This window comes from Bos javanicus, chromosome 13 (assembly GCF_032452875.1).
Source record: "Bos javanicus breed banteng chromosome 13, ARS-OSU_banteng_1.0, whole genome shotgun sequence".
In the NCBI taxonomy this organism is placed as follows: domain Eukaryota; kingdom Metazoa; phylum Chordata; class Mammalia; order Artiodactyla; family Bovidae; genus Bos; species Bos javanicus.
The window spans coordinates 71,370,340-71,392,115 of record NC_083880.1 but is presented as its reverse complement, the minus strand read 5'-3'; the positions used below and the strand labels follow the sequence as shown (position 1 = coordinate 71,392,115).

The 21,776-nt window shown below is 46.8% G+C and overlaps 1 protein-coding gene and 1 long non-coding RNA gene across 2 annotated transcripts in view; both read left to right on the top strand.

Moving 5' to 3' along the window:
• The window catches only part of LOC133258790 (receptor-type tyrosine-protein phosphatase T-like), a 447,290-nt gene that overhangs the window by 392,732 nt on the left and 32,782 nt on the right, over window positions 1–21,776 (top strand). The window contains exon 3 of the mRNA XM_061435510.1: window positions 15,552–15,823. Within this exon, the coding sequence (XP_061291494.1) occupies window positions 15,552–15,823 (272 nt within the window). The remainder of the gene's footprint in view (window positions 1–15,551; window positions 15,824–21,776) is intronic.
• Window positions 967–2,822, top strand: LOC133259743 (uncharacterized). The gene is made up of 2 exons (XR_009740506.1): window positions 967–1,192; window positions 1,751–2,822. It is a non-coding gene; the product is annotated as an uncharacterized LOC133259743 (long non-coding RNA).

Here is a 21,776-nt window from a genome sequence, read left to right as displayed (position 1 = left end):
AAACTGGGGGTGAAACCCAGCAGTCTTTCAACAAGCTTTCCAAGAGATTATGATTCACACGCTTCACTGTGGGGACCACTGTTTTAGAGGAAAATAGCACTGACCCTGGAGCCAGACTGTCCTAAGTTTGAATCCTGATGCTGCCACCTTCTGGCTTTGTGACTTTGGACGAGTCACAGTACCCCTCTGATGAGTTCCTTATCTATACAGTGAGGTTGAGAGGTTCGAGAGGTGGTCTACAGGGTACCTGCTCTGTATCTACAGTTCTTTCTGGCCCCGTTATGATCTAGAGACTGTCTTGTTTTTTGGCTTTGAAGGAGGCTATTTGGTCCACTGCTTTCTGCTCCCTGTTCACCTGTCACCTCTCTAACCGTGGAGCTCAGCCTGGAGTTTCTTTGCTCCAGCAAGTTGTCGTTTTCTTTGTTTGTACATCTCCTCCCCCAGTCAAGTCCAGGCTAGATCTCTCTCCATATGCACACCCTGTCACGGAACCTCCCATGTCCCCATAACTGCCTTTTACTTGGCATAATCTCCATGAGGGCAAAGACTGTCTTGCTCACTGCTGCTGCTTTAGAAAGTCAGACCCAGGGCAAGTGTGCAGGTAATATTTGGGGTTAGAACTGAATGTCATTCCATTTACAAAATGCTGGGCTCCAGGGGATTTGGGAAGGAAACAGGTGGAGGAATTAGCTTTCACACAGGTAGCCTCATGAGAAAAACTGAAGCAGAGAGGTACCAGATGACTTAGGGAGGCAGTGGTCAGGAAAAAAGTGGAGAAGGTGAGCCCTGGTGGCTAAGGATTTGAGGGGAGGCTGTTGTGGAATCGGGGTGCAGACAACCTATAGCAAATCTCTGCAGGAACAAAGACCCATGTGATACCAGCATTACACAGTGTAATACCCTCACCCCATCCAACCACAGTCTGGTTTGCTGACCAAGAACAAAATAACGTGAGGACACCTAGGGCAGGCATTTTGCCAAGCTCAGGTGACCTCTTGACTTATGTACATATTTATCTGTTTATTATGGACAGGATTTTGGACCTCTTTGAAAAAGAGGTGGATCCTCTCCCCAGGAAAAGAAGCACAAAAACACAAACCTTCCCCAGAATTAACCTTGACACTCCATGGATACATGATCAGGTTGCTTTCAGAATCACACCCAGATGTTGTGGGGGCAATACAAGTGTCAGGTGAGGCAAAGTAGACTTCAATACTTTATGTCTCTCCAAGTCCTGGTATTTTAAAACTTGGGAAATAATAGCAGTGACCCAATTTAGTAATGTGAAGCCAAGACAGCACTATTTTAACAGGCTTAGTCATCTCTTCATTTTGCATTTTTTCCCCCTCTTCCATTTGTGGCTTTTCCCATTGCAAAAATACGAAGAAATCATCTAGTATTTTCCATGGAGCATGGCAAATATGCTATATATAAAAATACCGTTGAACATTCTCCGAGTGTAATTGGAGCATAAATGTAACTAATCAAAATATTATCATGCCAACGGATGTGTGAAGAGTTTGGAAATTTAAAAAGTATATATATTTTAGTTCCATGTCATTTCGATTTAGAGATTTAGAGCTGCAGAAGCAAAGGCCTCGGCCCAATGAATGTCAAGAACAATTTGGGGTCTGACAAGGTTCCCGGAAGCCCTGTTGTTCTCTTTACTCTTAATGTGACAGGAGCCTGACAACTGATTTCAATTTTGTTCTTTCCTCCCACTCTTTGCCCCTCTTTCTACCTGCACCAGCTTCCCAGGGCAAGGCCAGCCAACCCCAGACAACGTATGATGATTCCTTGGCAGCAGATACAACACGCCTACTTGGGGTTTGGAGCCTAAGAGCTTACAGATGATTAGAACGTCCTCCTGGGTTTGAATCTTGGCCCTGTTGCCAGCTGTGTGGCCTCGGGAAAGTTACCTAACCTCTCTGTTCCTCAGTTTTCTCTTCTGTAAGACAAGGATGATAATAGCAACCACTTCACAGAGCTGATATTAGAATTCTTCTGAATGAATAGAAGTCAAATGTGATAATATGTGTTTGCTGTTGTTATTAATGAGCAAGTGTGACGAATACGAGAAAGGAATTCTTGTGGGAAGATGAAGATGACTTTCTCTTGGAACAAGATCCAAGGCAAAGGGTCTCATCTCCTTCACCCTCTTTCCATGAGGAGCCTAGTTAGAAAGTCCAAGCCAGGAATACACACCGAGGAAACCAGAATTGAAAGAGACACGTGTACCCCAATGTTCATCGCAGCACTGTTTATAATAGCCAGGACATGGAAGCAACCTAGATGTCCGTCAGCAGACGAATGGATAAGAAAGCTGTGGTACATATACACAATGGAGCATTATTCAGCCATTAAAAATAATACATTTGAATCAGTTCTAATGAGGTGGATGAAACTGGAGCCTATTATACAGAGTGAAGTAAGCCAGAAAGAAAAACACCAATACAGTATACTAACACATATATATGGAATTTAGAAAGATGGTAACGATAACCCTGTATGCGAGACAGCAAAAGAGACACATGTATAGAACAGTCTTTTGGACTCTGTGGGAGGGGGCGAGGGTGGGATGATTTGGGAGAATGGCGTTGAAACATGTATACTGTCATGTGTGAAACAGATCACCAGTCCAGGTTCGATGCATGAGACAGGGTGCTCGGGGCTGGTGCACTGGGATGACCCAGAGGGATGGGATGGAGAGGGAGGAGGGAGGGGGGTTCAGGATTAGGAACACATGTACACCCATGGCGGATTCATGTTGATGTATGGCAAAACCAATACAATAATGTAAAGTAATTAACCTCCAATTAAGATAAATAAATTTATATTAAAAAAAAGAAAGTCCAAGCCAGTCCTGGTTCCTTCCATACCACTAACTAGTCATGAGACTGTAGCTCCTTGACTTCTCTGCTTGTAGAGACTTCAGAAGCTCTGGCTGCACACCTGTTTTCCAGGTGAAGAAACGGAGAGAAAATCCCTCACTCACAGAGGCGCCTGTGAGGAAGATGGGGGCACGGGAAGAGGGTTGAGTCTGAAGGGAGAGTGGCATTTCCTGCCCATCAGTTCTGTCCTGACTTTGCCCAAAGAGTCCTGCTAACCCCGCGTCAGAGAGCAACTCAGACAAACCCTTAGATTTCATCATTTATGTCGCCGACGTCTCATTCTGTCCTGTGTTGGGTTCCATTGATTTTCCAACAATCATGCTTATTTTTCCCCTGGGATGTTGAGATGCTGCTGTTGCTGCTGCTGCTGCTGCGATACTGGGGGAGGCGAGTTATGTAACTATAGATGGGGAGAACCTGGTGTGCCCTGTGATGTTTACCTGCATCTGGTTTCATCATATGATTATTGTTAAAGACGCTTACTCCTTGGAAGGAAAGTTATGACCAACCTAGATAGCATATTCAAAAGCAGAGACATTAGTTTGCCAACAAAGGTCCGTCTAGTCAAGCCTATGGTTTTTCTAGTGGTCATGTATGGATGTGAGAGTTGGACTGTGAAGAAAGCTGAGTGCTGAAAAACTGATGCTTTTGAACTGTGGTGTTGGAGAAGACTCTTGAGAGTCCCTTGGACTTCAAGGAGATCCAACCAGTCCATTCTGAAGGAGATCAGCCCTGGGATTTCTTTGGAGGGAATGATGCTAAAGCTGAAACTCCAGTACTTTGGCCACCTCATGCAAAGAGTTGACTCATTGGAAAAGACTCTGATGCTGGGAGGGATTGGGGGCAGGAGGAGAAGGGGACGACAGAGGATGAGATGGCTGGATGGCATCACTGACTCGATGGACGTGAGTCTGAGTGAACTCCGGGAGTTGGTGATGGACAGGGAGGCCTGGCGTGCTGCGATTCATGGGGTCGCAAAGAGTCGGACACGACTGAGTGACTGATCTGAACTGAACTGAACTGAAGGTCCAGAAAAAGAATGTCATGAGAAGGCTTTTGCTTGAATTTGATTTGGGGAGCAGAGGGCGTGAGAAGACGTTAAGGGGTTTAGGTTTTATTCTGCTTTGTCTCCATCACCGTCCTCCTCCCCTCCTCTCCCACCTGGCTCAGTGCTCTTTTCCTCAACTGAACTGCGTTTCTCTCGTGTCACCACCTCCCTTTCGCCTTTCGCCTTCCTCCTTCCCCTCTGCATCTTTCTGTGTGTCTCCTCTCCTCATCTTCCTTGTCTACTCCTAATTTATCCTCTCCTTATTTCCCCCATTCTTTCTCCTTCCCTTCTGTTTTCTCTCTCCCTCTTTCCCTCACTTTTCATCTTTTTCTCAGGGATGGGGAAGGAACGCAGGCACCCAGGTACCAAGTCTTGGGGGGAAAGATTCATGCCGAGAGCCTCCTTCCAGCAGCACCTTCAAATCCAATCACCTGAGTTTAATTCCATTTTTCAGCTACATTATCCACCCCTACATGGATTATCAGATAGCTGTTTCCTGGAGAATTGCCTTAACACATTTGCATATGAAATGCTTAAACCTCAACTTATTGGTCTGAATGAATGATTACAGAAATAGTTATTACTTGTTCACACAAACTGACTCTGAAAAAAAAAAAAAAGCGTTCACAAATGTTCTGTGCCTTTGAAACTTCAGGATGTATTTTCTTTGTTCTAAATAGATATTATGTATCCATTAAGCTGTAATTAATCCCCCTCCTGCCCTGATTGTTGTATTAGAAAGGAAGCACATTTCTTTCCTTTTTTTTTGACGCATGATAATTAGAAAGCTTTCATTGATAGTATGAATAATGTCAAATGCATTTGTTACCCTGGCTATTGGTAGATCCTTATGTTTATGACTGACTTAATGATGTTTAGTTTTCCTGATACTTCTGGTAGAATTGTGTTTCTCTTCCCCATGTATTTTCTTATTATGGTACACTGTGTCTTTTGACACTTTTATGCCCCCTGCCCTTTTATTGTGATCAGACAGCCAAACTTCATCATCCTGGATTTTTAAATTAGGCTGTGTCCAGGAGAGCTATGAGAGAGCCATGGGTAGAGTCAGCAGTGCAGGAATAACCATTCTGTAGGCTTCAGTGAAAACAAAGAGAGAAGTGTATGTAAATAATCTAGTGAAGGACCATGACAGGGCCACGCAGTGTGGACTTCAGAAATGGCAGCACCTGAGCAAAGACCCAGATGCAGAGAAGTCTAGAGAGTGTTTCCCATTGCTGCTGTAACAGCAATTTCTGGTGGTCCAAAGTCCTAAATGGCTTTCACTGGGATACAATTGAGGTGTCTGGAGGGCTGTGTTTCTTTCTGGAGGCTCTGGGGGAGGGGAGAAGCTTTTCTTGCATTTTCTAGTCTCTAGAGGCCACTGCTATTTCTCGGTCTGTGGCTTCTTCCTCCATCTTCAAAGCCAGCAGAGAAGGCTCTTCACCTCCCTCTCTGATTCTGCCTCTTCCTCCTTTCTCATCCAGAATAGTCCAATCGCAGGGTCATCTGATCAGCAATTATATCTGCAGCCTTGGGCATGTAAGGTAACATATCCACAGGCTCTAAAGATAGAAAAGATGCTAAAGCTGAAACTCCAGTACTTTGGCCACCTCATGCAAAGAGTTGACTCATTGGAAAAGACTCTGATGCTGGGAGGGATTGGGGGCAGGAGAAGAAGGGGACGACAGAGGATGAGACCGCTGGATGGCGTCACCGACTCAATGGACATGAGTTTGAGTGAACTCCAGGAGTTGGTGATGGACAGGGAGGCCTGGCGTGCTGCGATTCATGGGGTCGCAAAGAGTTGGACACGACTGAGCAACTGAACTGAAAGATTAGAACATGGGCATCTTTGGGAAACCTGGTTGACGGCTGTGTAGTGGGAGAGTATTCATATACAAGGCAGGAAATAGAAGCCGGATATGGAGGCTTTCAAACATCTCCATGAAAGACTCTGGACTTTATAGGAGACAGGAAGTTTCCTATAAAAAAAGGACTTCCTAGGAAGTTTAAGATATGTCACAGTCAGTTTTGCATCTTAGGGAGATGATGCTACTTGCTGCTACATTGGATGGTGAAGGAATTAAGGACTACACTGGGTAGGAAATTGTTGCAAACATCCATGAAACAGACAGAAGTCCCATAATACAAATGTCCTGGACACAAGGTAGTCTAGTAGCTGTGAGAGTGGAGAGGAAGGAGATGATACAAGAAACACAAGGAGAAGTCAGCCCCAGAATTTGATGACTGATGAGTTGCAAGGGGTCAGAATAGAGCAACAGATTCTATTCTGTTTCTCAGTAGAGTCTTTGCTACTTTTTTCTTCAGTCTTTTGAGGCCTCCCACTATATTGAAAAATTGGGGAAAGAAAGGAGCTTTTTTTTTTTTGAGAACCTACAATACGCAATCCTTATCTAGATACTTTATAAATTGTTTCATTTACTTGTCCTGACTACTAAGATGTATCTTTGTGGAATACAAAAAAGGAAACTGAGGCTCACAGAGTTTAGGTGATTCATCTGAGATCATCCAGGCAAAAGACGGATAGCCAGGCTTCTAGTCAAGACCAGGTAACTGCAGGGCTTCTCTGTGAGTGCCCTGCAGGATCCCCTGTACCTGGGGTTGGTGGCTCAACAGGTAGTGGTTGAACTGCATTTCAGAGCTAGGGCAGTGAGTGCCCTGTGTGTGCATACTTCTCCTGAAAGACATCTGGCCCTGGGATGCTTAAGAACTCTGCCTCCAGGAGTTCCCTGGTGGTCCACTGGTTAGGACTCTGCACTTCCACTGCAGAGGGTGTGGGTTTGATCCCTGATCAGAAACTAAGATCTCACATGCCAGGTGGCCAGGGGAAAAAAAAAAAAAGAACTTTGCCTCTTGGAGGCAGCATTTCCCTTCCCCTGCCCCGCCCCTGGCCCAGGATCTTAAGAAAGTAACTCTTTGTGTAACTAGTGCCCGGCCCATGGAACTCAAGCATGGTGGGCAGAGTTGTTCATGGTCCAAACTGAAGCAGGAGTCAGGAAACCTGACCCAGAGCCTTCACTGTCTTGTGTGACCTTAAGCAAGTCCCTTCCCCGCACTGGGATTTCTAAAATGAGTTGGTTGATTAGTTAAGCTCCTTTGTCTCCCCTGGATATAATTTGTTATGCTCTGATGAATAATCTGCAATTTCTAGGCCAGCACTATTCAATAGAACTGTCTCTGATGGTGGGGATTTTCTCTGTTTTCACTGTAAAACATGGTATCAGCTGAGTCCTTGGAATATGGCTAGTTATGTCTAAGAATATGAATTTTTAATTTAATGTTAATAAAATTTAAGTAGGGACACAATGCTATTAGCTACTAATTCGTAGACTGTAGTTCTAGACTCTAAATTGTCTGCTTATTCAACAAGTGAAATGGGTATGTTTATGAGTTTCTACGTCTGTGGTGTTGTTCAGCTGCTAAGTTGTGTCCAACTCCCTGCAACCCTGTGAACTGCAGCACTCCAGGCCTCCCTGTCCATCACCAACTCCTGGAGGTTGCTCAAACACATGTCCATTGAGTCAGTGATGCCATCCAACCATCTCATCTTCTGTTGTCCCCTTCTCCTCCTGCCTTCAATCTTTCCCAGCATCAAGGTCTTTTCCAATGGATTGGCTCTTCGCATCAGGTGGCCAAAGTGTTGGAGCTTCAGCTTCCACATCAGTCTTTCTAATGAATATTCAGGGTTGATTTCTTTTAGGATTGGCTGGTTTGATCTCCTTGCTGTCCCAGGGACTCTCAAGAGTCTTCTCCAGCACTGCAATTTGAAAGCATCAGTTCTTCAGTGCTCACCCTTCTCTATGGTCCAACTCTCACATCCATACATGACTACTGGAAAAACCATAGCTTTGACTATTCAGACCTTTGTCTGCAAAGTGATGTCTCTGGTTGTTAATACCTCTGTAACTTTGGGAAAAAGACTTCTTTTTTTCCTCTATGCTCCTTGCTTTAGATCAGAGAGAGCATGGCATGACTTCACTGGGATGTGGAAAAATGTCAGATCAAGTTACAGAGGTAGAAAGTTTTAAACATACTAATTACACTTGTTCAATAAGCAGAGACTTTAGGGTCTAGAACTGCATTCTCTGATTTAGTAGCTAATAGCAATGCATGCCTATTTATATTTAATTAAAATTAAATTAAAATTTTATTTCCTAGATCATGCCTGACATGTACTAAGTTCTTAATAAGCATTAGTGACATCAAACATAAATTGCATTTGGCTCGTTGTCACCTGCTGCTGGCCATTTGTTCTGAAATTAATGCTAATTGAGTCAGGTCCAGTGTTTCATGTAATATACACCAAAAAGCAGGCAACAACAAGACTTGGATGTGTAGCTTTCATTATCCCATTTTACAGACGAGGACATTGAGGTCCAGGGAGGCTCACTGACTTGCTCAAAGTGATGCACCTAAGGACTGACAGGTGTGGGACTGAGACCCAGTTTTCTTGACTGCAAGTCCAGGACGTGTTCCACGCCATCACAGCTGCGCTGGCTGCGGGCAGCGTTTGGGTCCTGCCACCATCCGCTCCCTCCTCGTAGGTGCTGGCGCTGGAAGCTGGCAGGGCCACCTGTCTGCAGGGACGGCTCCCAGCTCCAGGCCTTCAGCTGCCAGTTGCGAGCACACTCATGTAATCTTAATGAACAATGTGCAAAGCCATTAAAAACTCAATTAGGGCTTTCTTTTTATTGCCGACGTGAGGAAATGCAATCCTGAGGTGCTCATGTGTAAACACAATGGCCACCATCTGCTGCGGAGAGGCGTTTTTGCCTCCAAAAAGGGGATCTGTGTCGCAGACACATCAATAACGGGGCTCTTATCAAGGCGTTATTATGCACGAAGGGGAAAAAAATGCAAAATTTATGGCCAGCCAGAGAGTACTTCCTGGTTTAATTCCACAGTTTTGGGGACTATGTGTAATAACTATGAGGAAAGTAAGGCTGTTTTATGTTCCTGATCACGCCAGTAGGTTTTTGAAGGGGAGGAAAAAAAAATGGGGAGGGGGGAGAATGTATTTACAGCCTTTCCCTTTCTTGTTTCTGACTGATATCGCATAATGACAGGCTCATTTTTGATCTCCAGGAAACTGACAGCCCCGGGATGGTATTAATTAAGCCAACCTGTTGATCAAAGAGGGCCCCACTGTGCTGCTGATGTATGCGGGCTTTCATTCCTGAGCAGTCTCTATGATGGCAGGCAGGCCTGCACTCAGCCCAGAGATAGCCTTCCTTCCTTTCTAGAGGGCCTGGCCAGACCTCTGTAAGGTGGGCTTGATGTGTGTGGGGCTGTAGATGGCTGGATCCCACCCTTTGCTGAGACACCAGGCTTGGCTATGGACTGCTGCGGCTTCCTGCCTCTGTGCTTTTGCACGTGCTGTTTGATTTACTAGAAATGCCCTCCCAAACTGCCACCAGGAGCACTTCAGTGGAAGGGACTGACCCCAGCTGGGAAAGAGGAGAGGCTTGCATGTTCTGATGTGTGGAGTTCAGAGCTATATCACCTGTATCTCTTTAGATCTTCTGATCTACACTAAACCTGATAGGCTGACAGTACTCCTGTGGAAGGGGCATCAGGAGAGGAAAAGAAAACAGCCCCGTGCAGTGATGCAAATACTGGAGGAAGCCTGTTGCCTGGCCACCGGTGGAGGAAGAAATCCATCATGAAGGATGATGCCAAGTGGAATTAAGAGCTAACTGTAGGGGGCAGTGGTGAGCATAGACCCTGATGGAGGAGGGGGAGAAAAAAAGCCTTGTGGGTTTGCAGAAAGAGCTGGCCCTAGAACCTTCTGGATGTTGGGGCCAAAGCAGTTGTATTGTGTGTCCCCTGAGTCTGTTCCAGGGCAGAGAGACAGGAACAAGGACCCACCCAGTCATCGAGCCATCACAAATGATGGTAGGGGAATATGGGGGAATTTGCATCTGGAAGTGCCCTGAGGGCGAGCGGACTGGTGTCATTCCTTGGGATGCTGTGGGCACTTCTGGAAATATCAATACATAGGGAGTGTTGCTTGGTGCTGGCGTTCCTGCAGGTACAGGAAGGGGCTTTAAGCTTGGTCAGATTCTATTATCAGGGTTCATAATATGCTCAGTGATTGGTGAGGTTTGGCTTCTATTCACTCTTCAGATGCCAGCTCAGCTCAGTCCATTCCTGGAAGACGTCCTGACTCACCCTGGTTGTGTAGTCACCCCTGCCTCTGTGTCTTGTGCTCACGGGCTGTGCTCCACTCCAGCCAGGCTGGGTTTGCTTCAAGGTCCTCTGTGGTCACTGCCTCTACAGCTCAGAGGCACCTTCCTCTGCCTCTGCTACCATGGCTGCTACCCTCTCCACACAGACTCTCCTTCACTGAGCCCTGGTTCAGAGACTCTAGTCTCTAGAGTTCGGTTCAGAAATTGGGGTTGGGTATGCCTGTTTGGTAGACCTGAGATCGTGTGTCTGAGTCCTAGCTACAGAGGAGGCTGGGACAGAGGGCACCTGGTCTTTTCCATTTCCAAAGAGGAAGTGGGCTCTGCTTTAAAACTTTAGGGGTTCCCCAGACATGGGAAGAGAGTTCAGATACTGAGTGGCCAGACTATAGGGCACATTTCTGCTCCAGGTCACAGGTCCGATGAGCTTGGAAGATGGCCTGAGAACATGTGGGAGTGGGTGTCTGAGGAGCCATGGATGACGCAATGGTTCCATGGGCTAGTTGCTCTGAGGAATTTCCACTGCTGAAATGTGGGTCTTCCCTGCTCTTTTCCCAGAACTTTTTCTTTTTCTGTCCAGATTGGGAGCCAAATGGTTCAGCCCTACATTTTGCTTTTTATACCATGCTTCCATTATAAGACATTCATGGTGACAGGATCTAATACTGCAAGGGACCTTTTATACTTATATAGTAGCACTCAGATTCCCTGGGGCACCTGCTGTTCAGGCAGTGCATACCTGCTGGCTTCTGATTCAATCTGCCATCCTTCTTCTATATCTGGTTCAGTAACTTAGCAGTATGTTTGTGGTCATATTAACACAAATATCGGCAAAGGTGCATATGTTACTTTCCATGACAAAAGGGGCTTTGCAGATGTCACTGAATTAAGGGCACTGCAGTGGAGGGATGATCTTAAACGTCTGGGTGGATCCTAATTGTTCAGGGTCCTTTTAAGAAGGAGATAGGAGAGTCAAAGTCGGAAAAAGACGTGTCTGTGGAATCAGAGGTTGGAGTGATGGCCTTCTGAAAATGGAGGAAGGGTCCATGAGCCGAGGAATGCAGGCAACCACTGAAGGCAAGAAAACAGTTTATCTCCTGAAGCCTCCAAAAGGGAAAGCAGCCTTATAACACCTTGATTTTAGACTTCTAAAAGAGAGAATACGATTGTGTTGTATGAAGCCACTGAGTTTGTGGTAATAGTTACAATGGTTATTGGACACTAGTCCAGGTCTAAATCTTATGTCTCCAGGTCTCTACCTGCTTGTCTGCCAAGCCTCTTTCTGCCTTCCTAAGGCTCTCAAGTCACTTGTGAGAATCCCTGGGGCTGGTCTTGAGTGCATGAGTATAAGAACATACTTATATTCTGGACTCCTCATGGAAGCCCACTGCCTGCAGGGCATAGGAGGAGACCCTCGCCACAGTTGCTGGGATGCCCTTCCCAGTGTCACCGTACCCCCCATCCTGTGGGCAGACCAGATGCTGCTGAGCTTCCATCCACGTCCCCAGAGGGTCCTCTCTTACACTCTGTCACCTGGACTCCAAGGCAGCCTCACGGGGACATTCCTGAGCAGGGCTCCACTAGTCCCTTCTGGCCTGACCCTCCCCTCCTTTGCAGGTCGGCTGGGTGGGGAGGCGTGGGCGGTCATCCTTTTCTTCTGTTTGTTTCCGTTTTCTTATATATCTCTCTGATCCTTGCCCCCTAATGTATACCTTTCTGTCTGGTCTACAGGCCTGAGGATGCATGTGAAGTCCCACAAGTTGACATTGGGGGTGAGGGTAGTGGTAGTGGGGAACACGGTTTGCCCTAATGCAACCCACTCTGGTCCCCCTGAGACATGAAGTATCTTAACGAAGGTTCAGGATGTTTCTTTCCTTCTTGAGGGTTTTTTTTCCGTGAACCCATGCTTTTCATTCTCAGCCTTTCCTACTTCTTTTCACCCAAGGACGCTTCTCTCAATGATGTCCCTCTTTGGAGCATCTCGCAACCTTGCTTAGTAACTATCATTGCTCATGTTATCTGCTTAAGTAAAGGGACTTGCAGGAAGTTGGGGTTCTGCAGGGATGCCAAAATAATAACCATAATGCTAGCTGCAGAAGTAAACGTCAGATGTTCAACAGCTTAATGACCTAATAATAGTTTATTCCTTGCTTGAAGTCCACAAGGAGTGTTCCTAATAGTGATGGCCTTCCTTGTGGTCATGGTCATTCGGGGAACTGGGTTCCTTTAATTGTGGCTTTGCTGTCCCTTAGGCTCCTGGAATCCTGTCGTTTCGGTTGGTGGACAGGAAAAAGACAACGTGGCAGTGATTCTGGGGCCTGAATGTGCATACAGATCACCTCATGATATTGATAGAATGCAAATTCAGATTCAGTAGATGTGGGGTGGGGCCCGAGAGTCTGCATTTCTTACCAGCTCCCAGGTGATTCTGAGACTCCTGGTCCAGGAATCATCTTGTGAAGGATGAGATTAAAGGAGGATGAAGCAGTGGGAGCCGGGTGAGGGTAGAGGTTGTCCGCCTTGAAGAATCAAGCCAGGAAGTGGCAGACTTCATCCTTAGGACCTGTTGGCTGGAACCCAGTTGCATGGCCTCGCCAAACTCTGAAAGGAGGCTGGGGAATATAGTCCAACTCTGCCCAGCACAGAGAGTACAGGCTTGCTAGTCAACCAGCAGTTTCTCCTACATGAAGGCTTGATGGAGGGCCATGCACTCATGGAGGCTGCACAATGAAGAGGATTCCTAGACTTGCTGGGGTGGATGTGTGTTACCTGGCTCCATCCCATCAGTGAGCCTACTTCATCACTAGAGCTAGGATGCAAAGAAGGGGGAACCTGAGCTGGTGCATGGGAAACTTTCCTGACTGTGCTGTGGGCAGTAAGAAACCAGGTGTGGGAACTGGCTGGAGGGCAGGTGCTTAAATGTCTCTGGGGCATCCCAGGATTCTGACACCGCTTGTTTCTTAGGCTGCCTTCCCTATCTGCAGATGCACCCCACTCTGTGCCCAGGGGCTTGTGGGGCTTGTGAGTTAGCACTCTCCCCTCCCAGGAAGATCTTTGGAACCCTGTGGGATGCAGATCAGCAAACAGGTGAGGGCACGGGTGCCGACTTCTCTCTGCGCCTCTTTCCCCGATGCAGTGGCGCCTTCCTTGCTGCCTGGAGGGTGTGATGATTAGAGACAACATCTGACAAGAGACAGCTCCCCATGTACCTGGGTTGCTGCCTAGCTGTAAACTAGGAAGTTTGATTTGCTTGGAAACATGGGTAAGATACTGCTTTTGCTCTACTTTCCAAGGCTCCTACTTAGAGGGTGGGTGAGTTTTCTGCTTGGATATTGAAAGTTATTGGATATTAAAAGTCTGGTAGCCATTGGTTCAGGTTGCTGCCTTTATCACCTTGCTTCTTGTTGGCTTATTTCAGGAATGAGCCTTAGGGATCTGGGTAGAGTTGGAAGGAAGGAGTCTTCGATGGTCCAACTACTTTGCATGCTGGTTCAGGGGAGAAAGTGCAAGAAAGCCTAATTTGTCCTCAAGTCCATGTTCCTTTCTCTAATCCAGCTCTGTAATAAAGTGGAGATTTTGAACTCTGTCTCCTGTGTCTATTTTAAAATTTATTCTGAACCCAGAGGATACAGGCTGTAAATGACCGGTACCCTTTAGAACCCCAGGATATGGATTGCCTAGCACTGAGTATCTGGCAACTGTTAGTCTTTTGGGGATTAGAGTGAAAGAATGAGGCTACTGATAGGTATTGAAGTGGCTCATCTTGGTTGAGGATAAGTAGTCTTAAGGCTTCATTCTGATTGAAGATTTTAGTGCCTAAAATAAGATTTCAAAGCAGCAGTGGTTTTCTTGGTGGGAATATTCATTGCACAATCACTTGAGTTTTATCTACTGTGTTTTATGATGCAGTTTATTCCATAGACTCATAAGACTCTTAAGTCACAGAGTTCGGCCTCACAGTTGATGGTGAAAATTCCTTAGACGTCTGCTCAATTTGTCCAGACTCTGCTTAGCCACCTGTGGCGATGAGGGACTCACTTTGTCCCCGGGTAGTCCACCCCAGTTTTGCATCCGTTCTACTTGTTAAAAGGGCCTTTGAACTGAAATGTGCCCCGCTGTGGCTTCTTTCATAGGGCTGCTCTCTCAGATGACCCTCATCAGGGAACTGTTGCCACAATAACGCACCTGGCAAACCAAGAGAGAAGTTACAAGCACACTTTATTCTCACACTCCTGGGTCTGAGCCTCTGTTGTGGCTTGGCTGACCCAGGCTGGGCTTGTTGGCTATGTGGCTACACTCCCAGTTACATGGGAGGCCTGGCTGGGTTCTTTACTCTCCATTGGGCTTATTTCTTTTCCACACGTGTCTGTCCTTGATCTCAAGCCGAAGAGGCAGCAGCAACCTGGGGCACGTTCTTCTCCTGGAAGACAGCAGTAGTGCAAGAGGGCAAGCCTGGCTAGGCAAGCACGTTTCAAGCCTCATTCTCCTAGCATCCTGCTGACCAAAGCAAGTAGAGCCCAAAGCATGGGATGAGGACATGCTCTCTGCCTCTGTTGGAAGTGGGGGCAAGTCAAAGGCAAAGAGTGTGGATCCAGGGAGTCATGTTTTCTGCAGCCCATAAAAATAGCATCAACTTTGAGGTCGAAGAGAATGTGGGTCTCATCCTTCCTTGTCTGAGTGGTCCAGGGTGAGTTACTCAGTCTTTCAATAAAATGAAAAGCCTTCTTCTCCCAGGGTTGTTCTGAAGATTAAATTGAACAAAATATAAATAAGAAACTAAGCCTCACACTGGTACTCCTTAAGTTCTCAGCAAGTATTACTTACTCTCCATTCCATCTTTCAGTCAGTTCTTACATATCTCCAAGGTCTTCTTTGCTTTCTTGAGTATACTGTACTTTTATATGTCCTCCTCTGGTATATTTCTCATATTAATGCAAGGCTCAAGGTGTAATATGTTAGAACAACACCCTGGTGTTGCAGAGCTTCTGCTTCCATTGAGACCACCTGAGCTTGAATGAGGTTTTATTTCACCTCATTTCATCCATGGAGGTTACAGTCAACTAAATTCCTGAGTTTCTATTCCATGCTTCCTGTAGGAGCTACTGGTTTTACTGAGTTTTGTTGTTGTTCTATATGTATTTATAGACTGTTTACTTTCTAGAAATATTTTTTGTGCATTACCTTCTCTTAATTCTTATGAAACCACCTTGGTGAGTAACACTTTATTCCCAGTTGCAGAAGAGGATACTTGAATTCAGAAAGGAAATGTGGGTTCCTGGGGGTCAACCAGACCCTCCTAGAGGGACTGGATTTCTGGCTACTGTGTTTCTGGGTGTGACTGATTTTCAGAAGGATTTTCTTTCTCTCTCCTTGTCTCTACCTCCTGCCCTTTTTGTGGGTCTCCAGGATCCTTCATGATGGTGAACAGTTCTGGGAGGGCCTCTGGCCAGAAGGCCCACCTTCTCCTGCCGACCCTGAAGGAGAATGACACCCACTGCATTGATTTCCATTACTACTTCTCCAGCCGCGACCGGTCCAGCCCAGGGGCCCTAAATGTCTATGTGAAGGTGAACGGTGGACCCCAGGGAAACCCCGTCTGGAACGTGTCTGGGGTGGTCACCGAGGGCTGGGTGAAGGCAGAGCTTGCCATCAGCACCTTCTGGCCACATTTCTACCAGGTATGGTGTTTTATCATAGTTTGACTTTTTTTTTTTTTTTTTTTGAGTAATTATCTATATACCGCTTGCTCTCTTGTTTAGAGGTTTGGTCTAGAAAGGATTTTATGTACTCACTTGTTCACCTCGTGGTTACCAAGCTGCTTCTGCTAATTAGTCCTGGAGGATGTAGGAGAGATCCAGTATAGACCTTGCCTCCCTGGAGATCACAATTTGCAGGAGGAGACTGATTGATACTGTTTATTTATATAAACACAGCATAGTGGAATGCGTGTGGATTCCATGGGATGCTGGAGGGATGCAGACGCTGAAGCCTTCTAGCAATAATTTCTTATAACAATCTTACGAGGGAGGTGCTATTATTATGCCTATTTTACAGATGAAAAATTGAGGTTCAAAAAGGTAACAAGTCAAATACTTCCCCTGGGGAAGAGGGTGTCTCGGGGCAAGATGAGGATGACTCCTAAGAGGACAAGACAGCCAGGCTGAGTCTTGAAGATGAACAAACACTTATTGAAGAAGGAAGGGAAAGGCATTTGCATTGATGGGGGTGATGGATTGAAGGAGTAAGTGAGAGATTTTGGCAGAGTTTGGAAACTAGGTTGCTTATAGGTATATTGAAAGGAAGATATACTGGGAGCTAAACCTGCAGGGCTGGGTAGGTCACGCAGGGCTTTGAATGCCACGCTAAGGAGAGTAGATTTATTCTCTAGCCTACTGCAGCACTACTCAGACCATCTGTGGTGGAAGACCAGTTTTTCCTCCTTAACTCACTGTGGACCAATACTCATAAACTGCAATAAAAGTGTCACAGCAAGGCCAAATTGCTGGAACACTTTCTGAACACCTCTTATCTCATTGTGGACTGTTAACAGACATGGTACATGATGCCACCAGCCCATGGGCACACTTAGAGGAACATAGCTCCATGTTGTCATGGCCCGGGACTGTTGAAAGTTTTTAAATTACTTTATTAAGGTACAATTTATATACCATAGAATCCACTTATTTTAAGCATGCAAGCCAGTGATTTTTAGTAAATCTATTGAATTGCAGAATCATCACCATAAACCAGCTTTAGAATGTTTTCTTCCCTCCTTAAGCTCCTTTGCGCCTGTTTGCAGTTGATATCCATACACACAGATGGAAGGCTTTAAGTCAGAAAGTGACATAGTCAGATCTATTTTTGGAGAAATTTCTCTGGCGTCTAAAGCAGAAGAGGGACCTAAGGGTGGCAAGCTGAATGCCTGGGAGATTCGTAGGCATCCTTCAGTTCAAAACTCACGGTACAGTTCTATCCGATGTACTGTGAAATCAGTTGTGAACAATAAGTAAATGAAAGGACATGGCTGTGTTCCAATAAAACTCTATTGCACAAAAAACGTGATGGACCAGATTTGGTCTCCAGGCCATAGTTTGCTGAATCCTGATGTGGGTGATAAAGCTGAGGTCCAGAGATGGACAGTGAAGTCCAAGAGCACACAGCAATTCATTGGCAAAGTTGGGACTAAAACCCTGGTGCCCTGGTCCTGAAACTGCCCCTGTTTCACTAAGTGTAGCTTCAAGAGTCTCTGTAAGTCCATGGATCCCCTCAAGGAGGCCTTAGCGTTCCAATTTAGAAACCCCCTACCTAGGACCTGATGCAGATGGATACAGGATGGGGGCCGCAGGTGCAAGGAAGGATAAAGAGCAAGAAAAGTGACCCAGGTGAGGGTTAGACCCACCGCTGACCTTGCTCTTTGATGGGTATAGAGGGGGGAAAAGGATGTGTCCTGGGCATCTCTTATGTCTCAGCTCTGTGGTAAGCATATATTTGCTTCTCATTTATCTGATAGTAATGCCTGTGTTGGGTGGCACCATGTCCTGTGTTCCAGAGTAAGGGATATTACTGGTCATTTTAGATCCCCGTAATTCTGCCTAGGTCCTCTGGCTCCAAGCTCAGTTTCCTGCTTTTAGGAGCGGGGGTGGGGGTGGGGTGGGGTGGGGCAGGGGGAGGGAGCGTGCCCATCCTGAGAATTGTTTGCTCACTAGCAGTGCAGTGTTGGGTCTGCCCCATTATCATTCTGAGCACAGTTTTCTCATTTGTAAAATGGAGAGGTGCATGGGTCCGTGGATTAAATGAGGTAGTATGTAACTTATATCAGGCTCACAGTGAGCCCTGCAGTGTTTTGCCAGGAGGAGGAAGTGAGGGGAGAGCAGACAAAAAGGATGGAGTAGGGGGGGGTCCTCTTTAAAGAAACACTGGCTCTGGCTGAGCTCCGAGCCGTCCCTGTGATGAGCAGCCTCATCTGGGAGAAGATTCTGATTTCCAACCTGTTATGCCACAGTGTCGTTTCATTACATCTCCTCTGCTCTGAGCTTTGTGGTGAGAAAGCCACTAATGCGCTGAGAGCAGCAGTTTAGAAAAGGCATGGGCCTCTCAGACACACACAGAGCTGTGAGTGGATAACCCCGTGGCCACACTCACAGGTGTACACACTCATCATCCGGTTCTCAGACTCACCACACACCCAGGGACACCACCCACATGTACGTCCGGGGAGAAAAAAGGGGGCCCATCCGGGGATTCAAAGAAGTTTGCAAAATGAGCTTGAAAATTCATCAGACCCCCAGCTCTGGATCTGCATGTCTGATTCTGTGGATTAAATACCATTTTGGTTCTCAGCGGTGCTGGGCTTCAGACCCCAATGGCTTATGTATTCATTTATTAAAGTCATATTTCACAGTCCTAAAATTGACTTGTAGCTCTGTAACAAACAGGGACTTTTCATCTTGCTTATTAGTGGGCTCTCTGCACCAGGCCTTCAGCAGGGCCTGAGATGAGAAGGCCCCCCTGCCCCGCCATCCACCCCTCACTGGCCTCCTCTCGGGGGAGCAGGGGCTTGTCCAGTGCAGCTGAAGCCGTGCTGCACGTGGCTGCTCCTTTCCAGGTGATGTTAATTCTATTTCAGTTTTTAATGATTCTGAACTTTTCTGTCTCAATATTTAAAAAATAAAAGAACTTTAATTAATTGTGCCACCACTTGCTCGCTCTATTCTCCATCACCTGCCTCAGTGAAATTGCCTTATTATTCAGCTATGTAGACCCCCGAAATTTAAGACTCGCTCGACTTGTATTTAATTGGAACATGAAGCCTAGTCCCTTTCTCAGACGTTCCTCTGGCCTCTGGTGTTCTGTGCAGTTGGTCCCTTCATGCACAGTTCAGGAGGCGTCATGGGGTGGGGAGCAAGGCTCTACCTTCTTTAAACTCCACCCCATCTCTTTCATTCACCCATCTCTCCTCCCTGCTAGGCAGCAAACCCTCCTCCTTCTCTTTTACGCAGGCCTCCTTGGGCTGATGTGGAAAAGAGCTGATGTGGAAAATTTCACCCCAAGCAATCTCCCCATCATAAAAATATACGTAGTCCTCTTCCAAAGGGAAGTTCTGGTTCGCCAAGAGTTTTCTGTCTCTTATCTTTTGAGAAGGTGTTTGCAGCCCCTTGAAATGTTTTGCTCCACCGGTTCTCTGCTTGAGGCCTTCAATGGTGACCAGAAAACGTCAAGTCCCTTAAACTGTGTCCTGACGTATCCACATCCTCCCCTAAACGGGCACATACACTGCTTTTTGGAGGGCTTGAGGGGTGACTTATCTCTGAGCCTCTCTTTGGACTTCCTGGCTTGGCCCAGCAGTTCCTGCAGTGGGAGAGGTTTGTCCCTTTCCAGGCAAGCTCCATTCCCCCAGTACCAGGAGGTCTCTGAGGGTCTGGGACTTGCGGGTGCGTAGTTGATAGGACTCACGGCCGCCTTGGGGTTGAAGACTTTCCTGCAGGGAAGGTGTGGTCCAGTTCTGCGCCCCAGTGTCCCTGTCTCCATACACTGACATGGAGCACCATGGAAGGTCTTCTGTCTCCTCCCACCCACCCTTCTCGTCCCCTGTACGCAGATGGCACTAGAGGAGCCTTCTTTTCTCACAATTCTTCACTTACTCACTTCTCCCATTCCTGACCCTCATTCCTCAAGGGCCTTGGCTGGGGTTTTCTTATGAGCGTGCTTGGCTTGAAGATGACGATTCTGCCTCACTTCAGAACACCTGAGCAGGTCTTTCTGTCACCAAGGGTCTTGACATCACCCTGGCCCTTTGTGGTGTCTCTCCCCAGGAACTGGAGCTGGTAAGATGCTGGGTGGGATCTTCCTGACCAGGACCCCCACACCAGAAGCACGTTGACAGGGTGACCCTTTCCACCTGAGGCCGCAGCCGTCTTCTCAGGCACCTTCTGACCTAAAGAGAGGACTCCAATCATCCATATTCCCCAGAACATGGTCAGTCGGGAACCTGGCCCTGGGGCCCGAGCTGCAGCTGTGACAGCTGCTTTTCCTGAGCCATACAAGACCAAATTCTGTTCTGCTGTTCTGTTTGTTTACGAGGGCTTCCTCTTTTTTATCAGCAGTGAGAATTCAGAGGGGCACTCACATTTCTCCTAATGTTTGAATGTCCCTGGTCATGCTGCTGCCCTTACAATCTTTTGCTGTAGCCAAACCTGACCTCTCTAACCATGTTCCATGGTCCCCTGTCCCATGACTTCTTACAAAACCTCCTTGTGATCAGAAGCTTGAGCCATGAATCCCAGCGATTATTTGCATTGCCTGGATCTCGTTCAGAACTATAAAGCATGCAAGGATGGATAAGGGGGTGTTTGGGGCTTTGGGACTATATGTAATTTCTACAGGCTGTCCTTGCCAACTTCATCTCCGTCCCCATGGCTTCTCCGTGACTCAGGTTTGCAATCCCATAATCTACTGATGGCACATTCTAGCCACCACTTGAGATCTCCCTCTCCAGTGCCTGGCGTTATGCTCCCCAGGGTTGGCCCTTGTTTCTGGAAGCACGCGGCTTACCCAGGCTCATGTGTGTGGGCCTGAGAGTCAGCCCCCTTGTGAGAGTTCAGTGTTTGGGGGACAAGCTCAGCAAGTGAGTCCAGGTAGGCCCAAGCGCATCCATCCTGGGCCTGTTTTCCTTTTCTTTCCTTTCTGGGGAAGGTGGTGGATTTCTTGGCACTCTTGCTGATACCCCCAGCCTTGTGACTCTCTGCTCTCCGGCCACTGAGGGCTCTATCTCGTGGCAGTTTGCATGACTTTTTTTTTTTGGCTCCTGTAGGTTCTGTGAGCATTCTGCTCTGAGCACTCTGGCAGTGATGGGGAGAATATTCCCCATCTGTTCTGGGAGGTAATTTCCTTCTCAGTTGCATCCAAACCTGCCTTGTGTTGTAAACATACCACAGACCCTGCTTCTAATATCTTGTGATCCTGGAGCCTTCATCAAGGATTCTGTGGGTTGTCATGGTCCCCTTCCCCTTGCTTCTGCTCTCTGTGCCCTTCCCCTTCCCAGCTTGCATAGCACCTGCAACCAGCCACCCATGCCTCTTAATTTCCATGTACCTCCCCACATGGACCCAAAGCCCAGCCACCACCAGTGTCCACCTTTCATAGCTCACATCAGAGTCTGGTGAGTGTAGGAACCTTAGTGGAAACTTGGGGTGAGGGCACAAGGGGCTGTCACATTGGGAAGTCCATTGCTTCTCCACCATTCCCTTGAATCTTCCTTCTCATCTCCCATCCCTCTATCCAGAGTAAGGGCAGTAATAACAGTACCATTCATCAGCATTTACGATATGTATTGTCAGCATTTTACAATTATTCATTTACTTCATAAAAAAGCAGTACCTTCTTCCCCTTATTTCTTACAGTATATTACTCTCTCCTATTTGAGAAACCCAAGTCTCACCTACCATGGCGTGTTATAGAAAAACAGTCCCAAGATGAATTCTGATGAATAAAAGATTCTCTATCTCATTATAGAATTCTCATTTGCCGGGGTCCAGCCCCGGCTGATCCAGGGTATTCGAAGGAGAGACGGCTTCGGCGACCTATTTATTTATTTATTTATTTATCAAAGATATAAAGAGTAATAGAATGAGG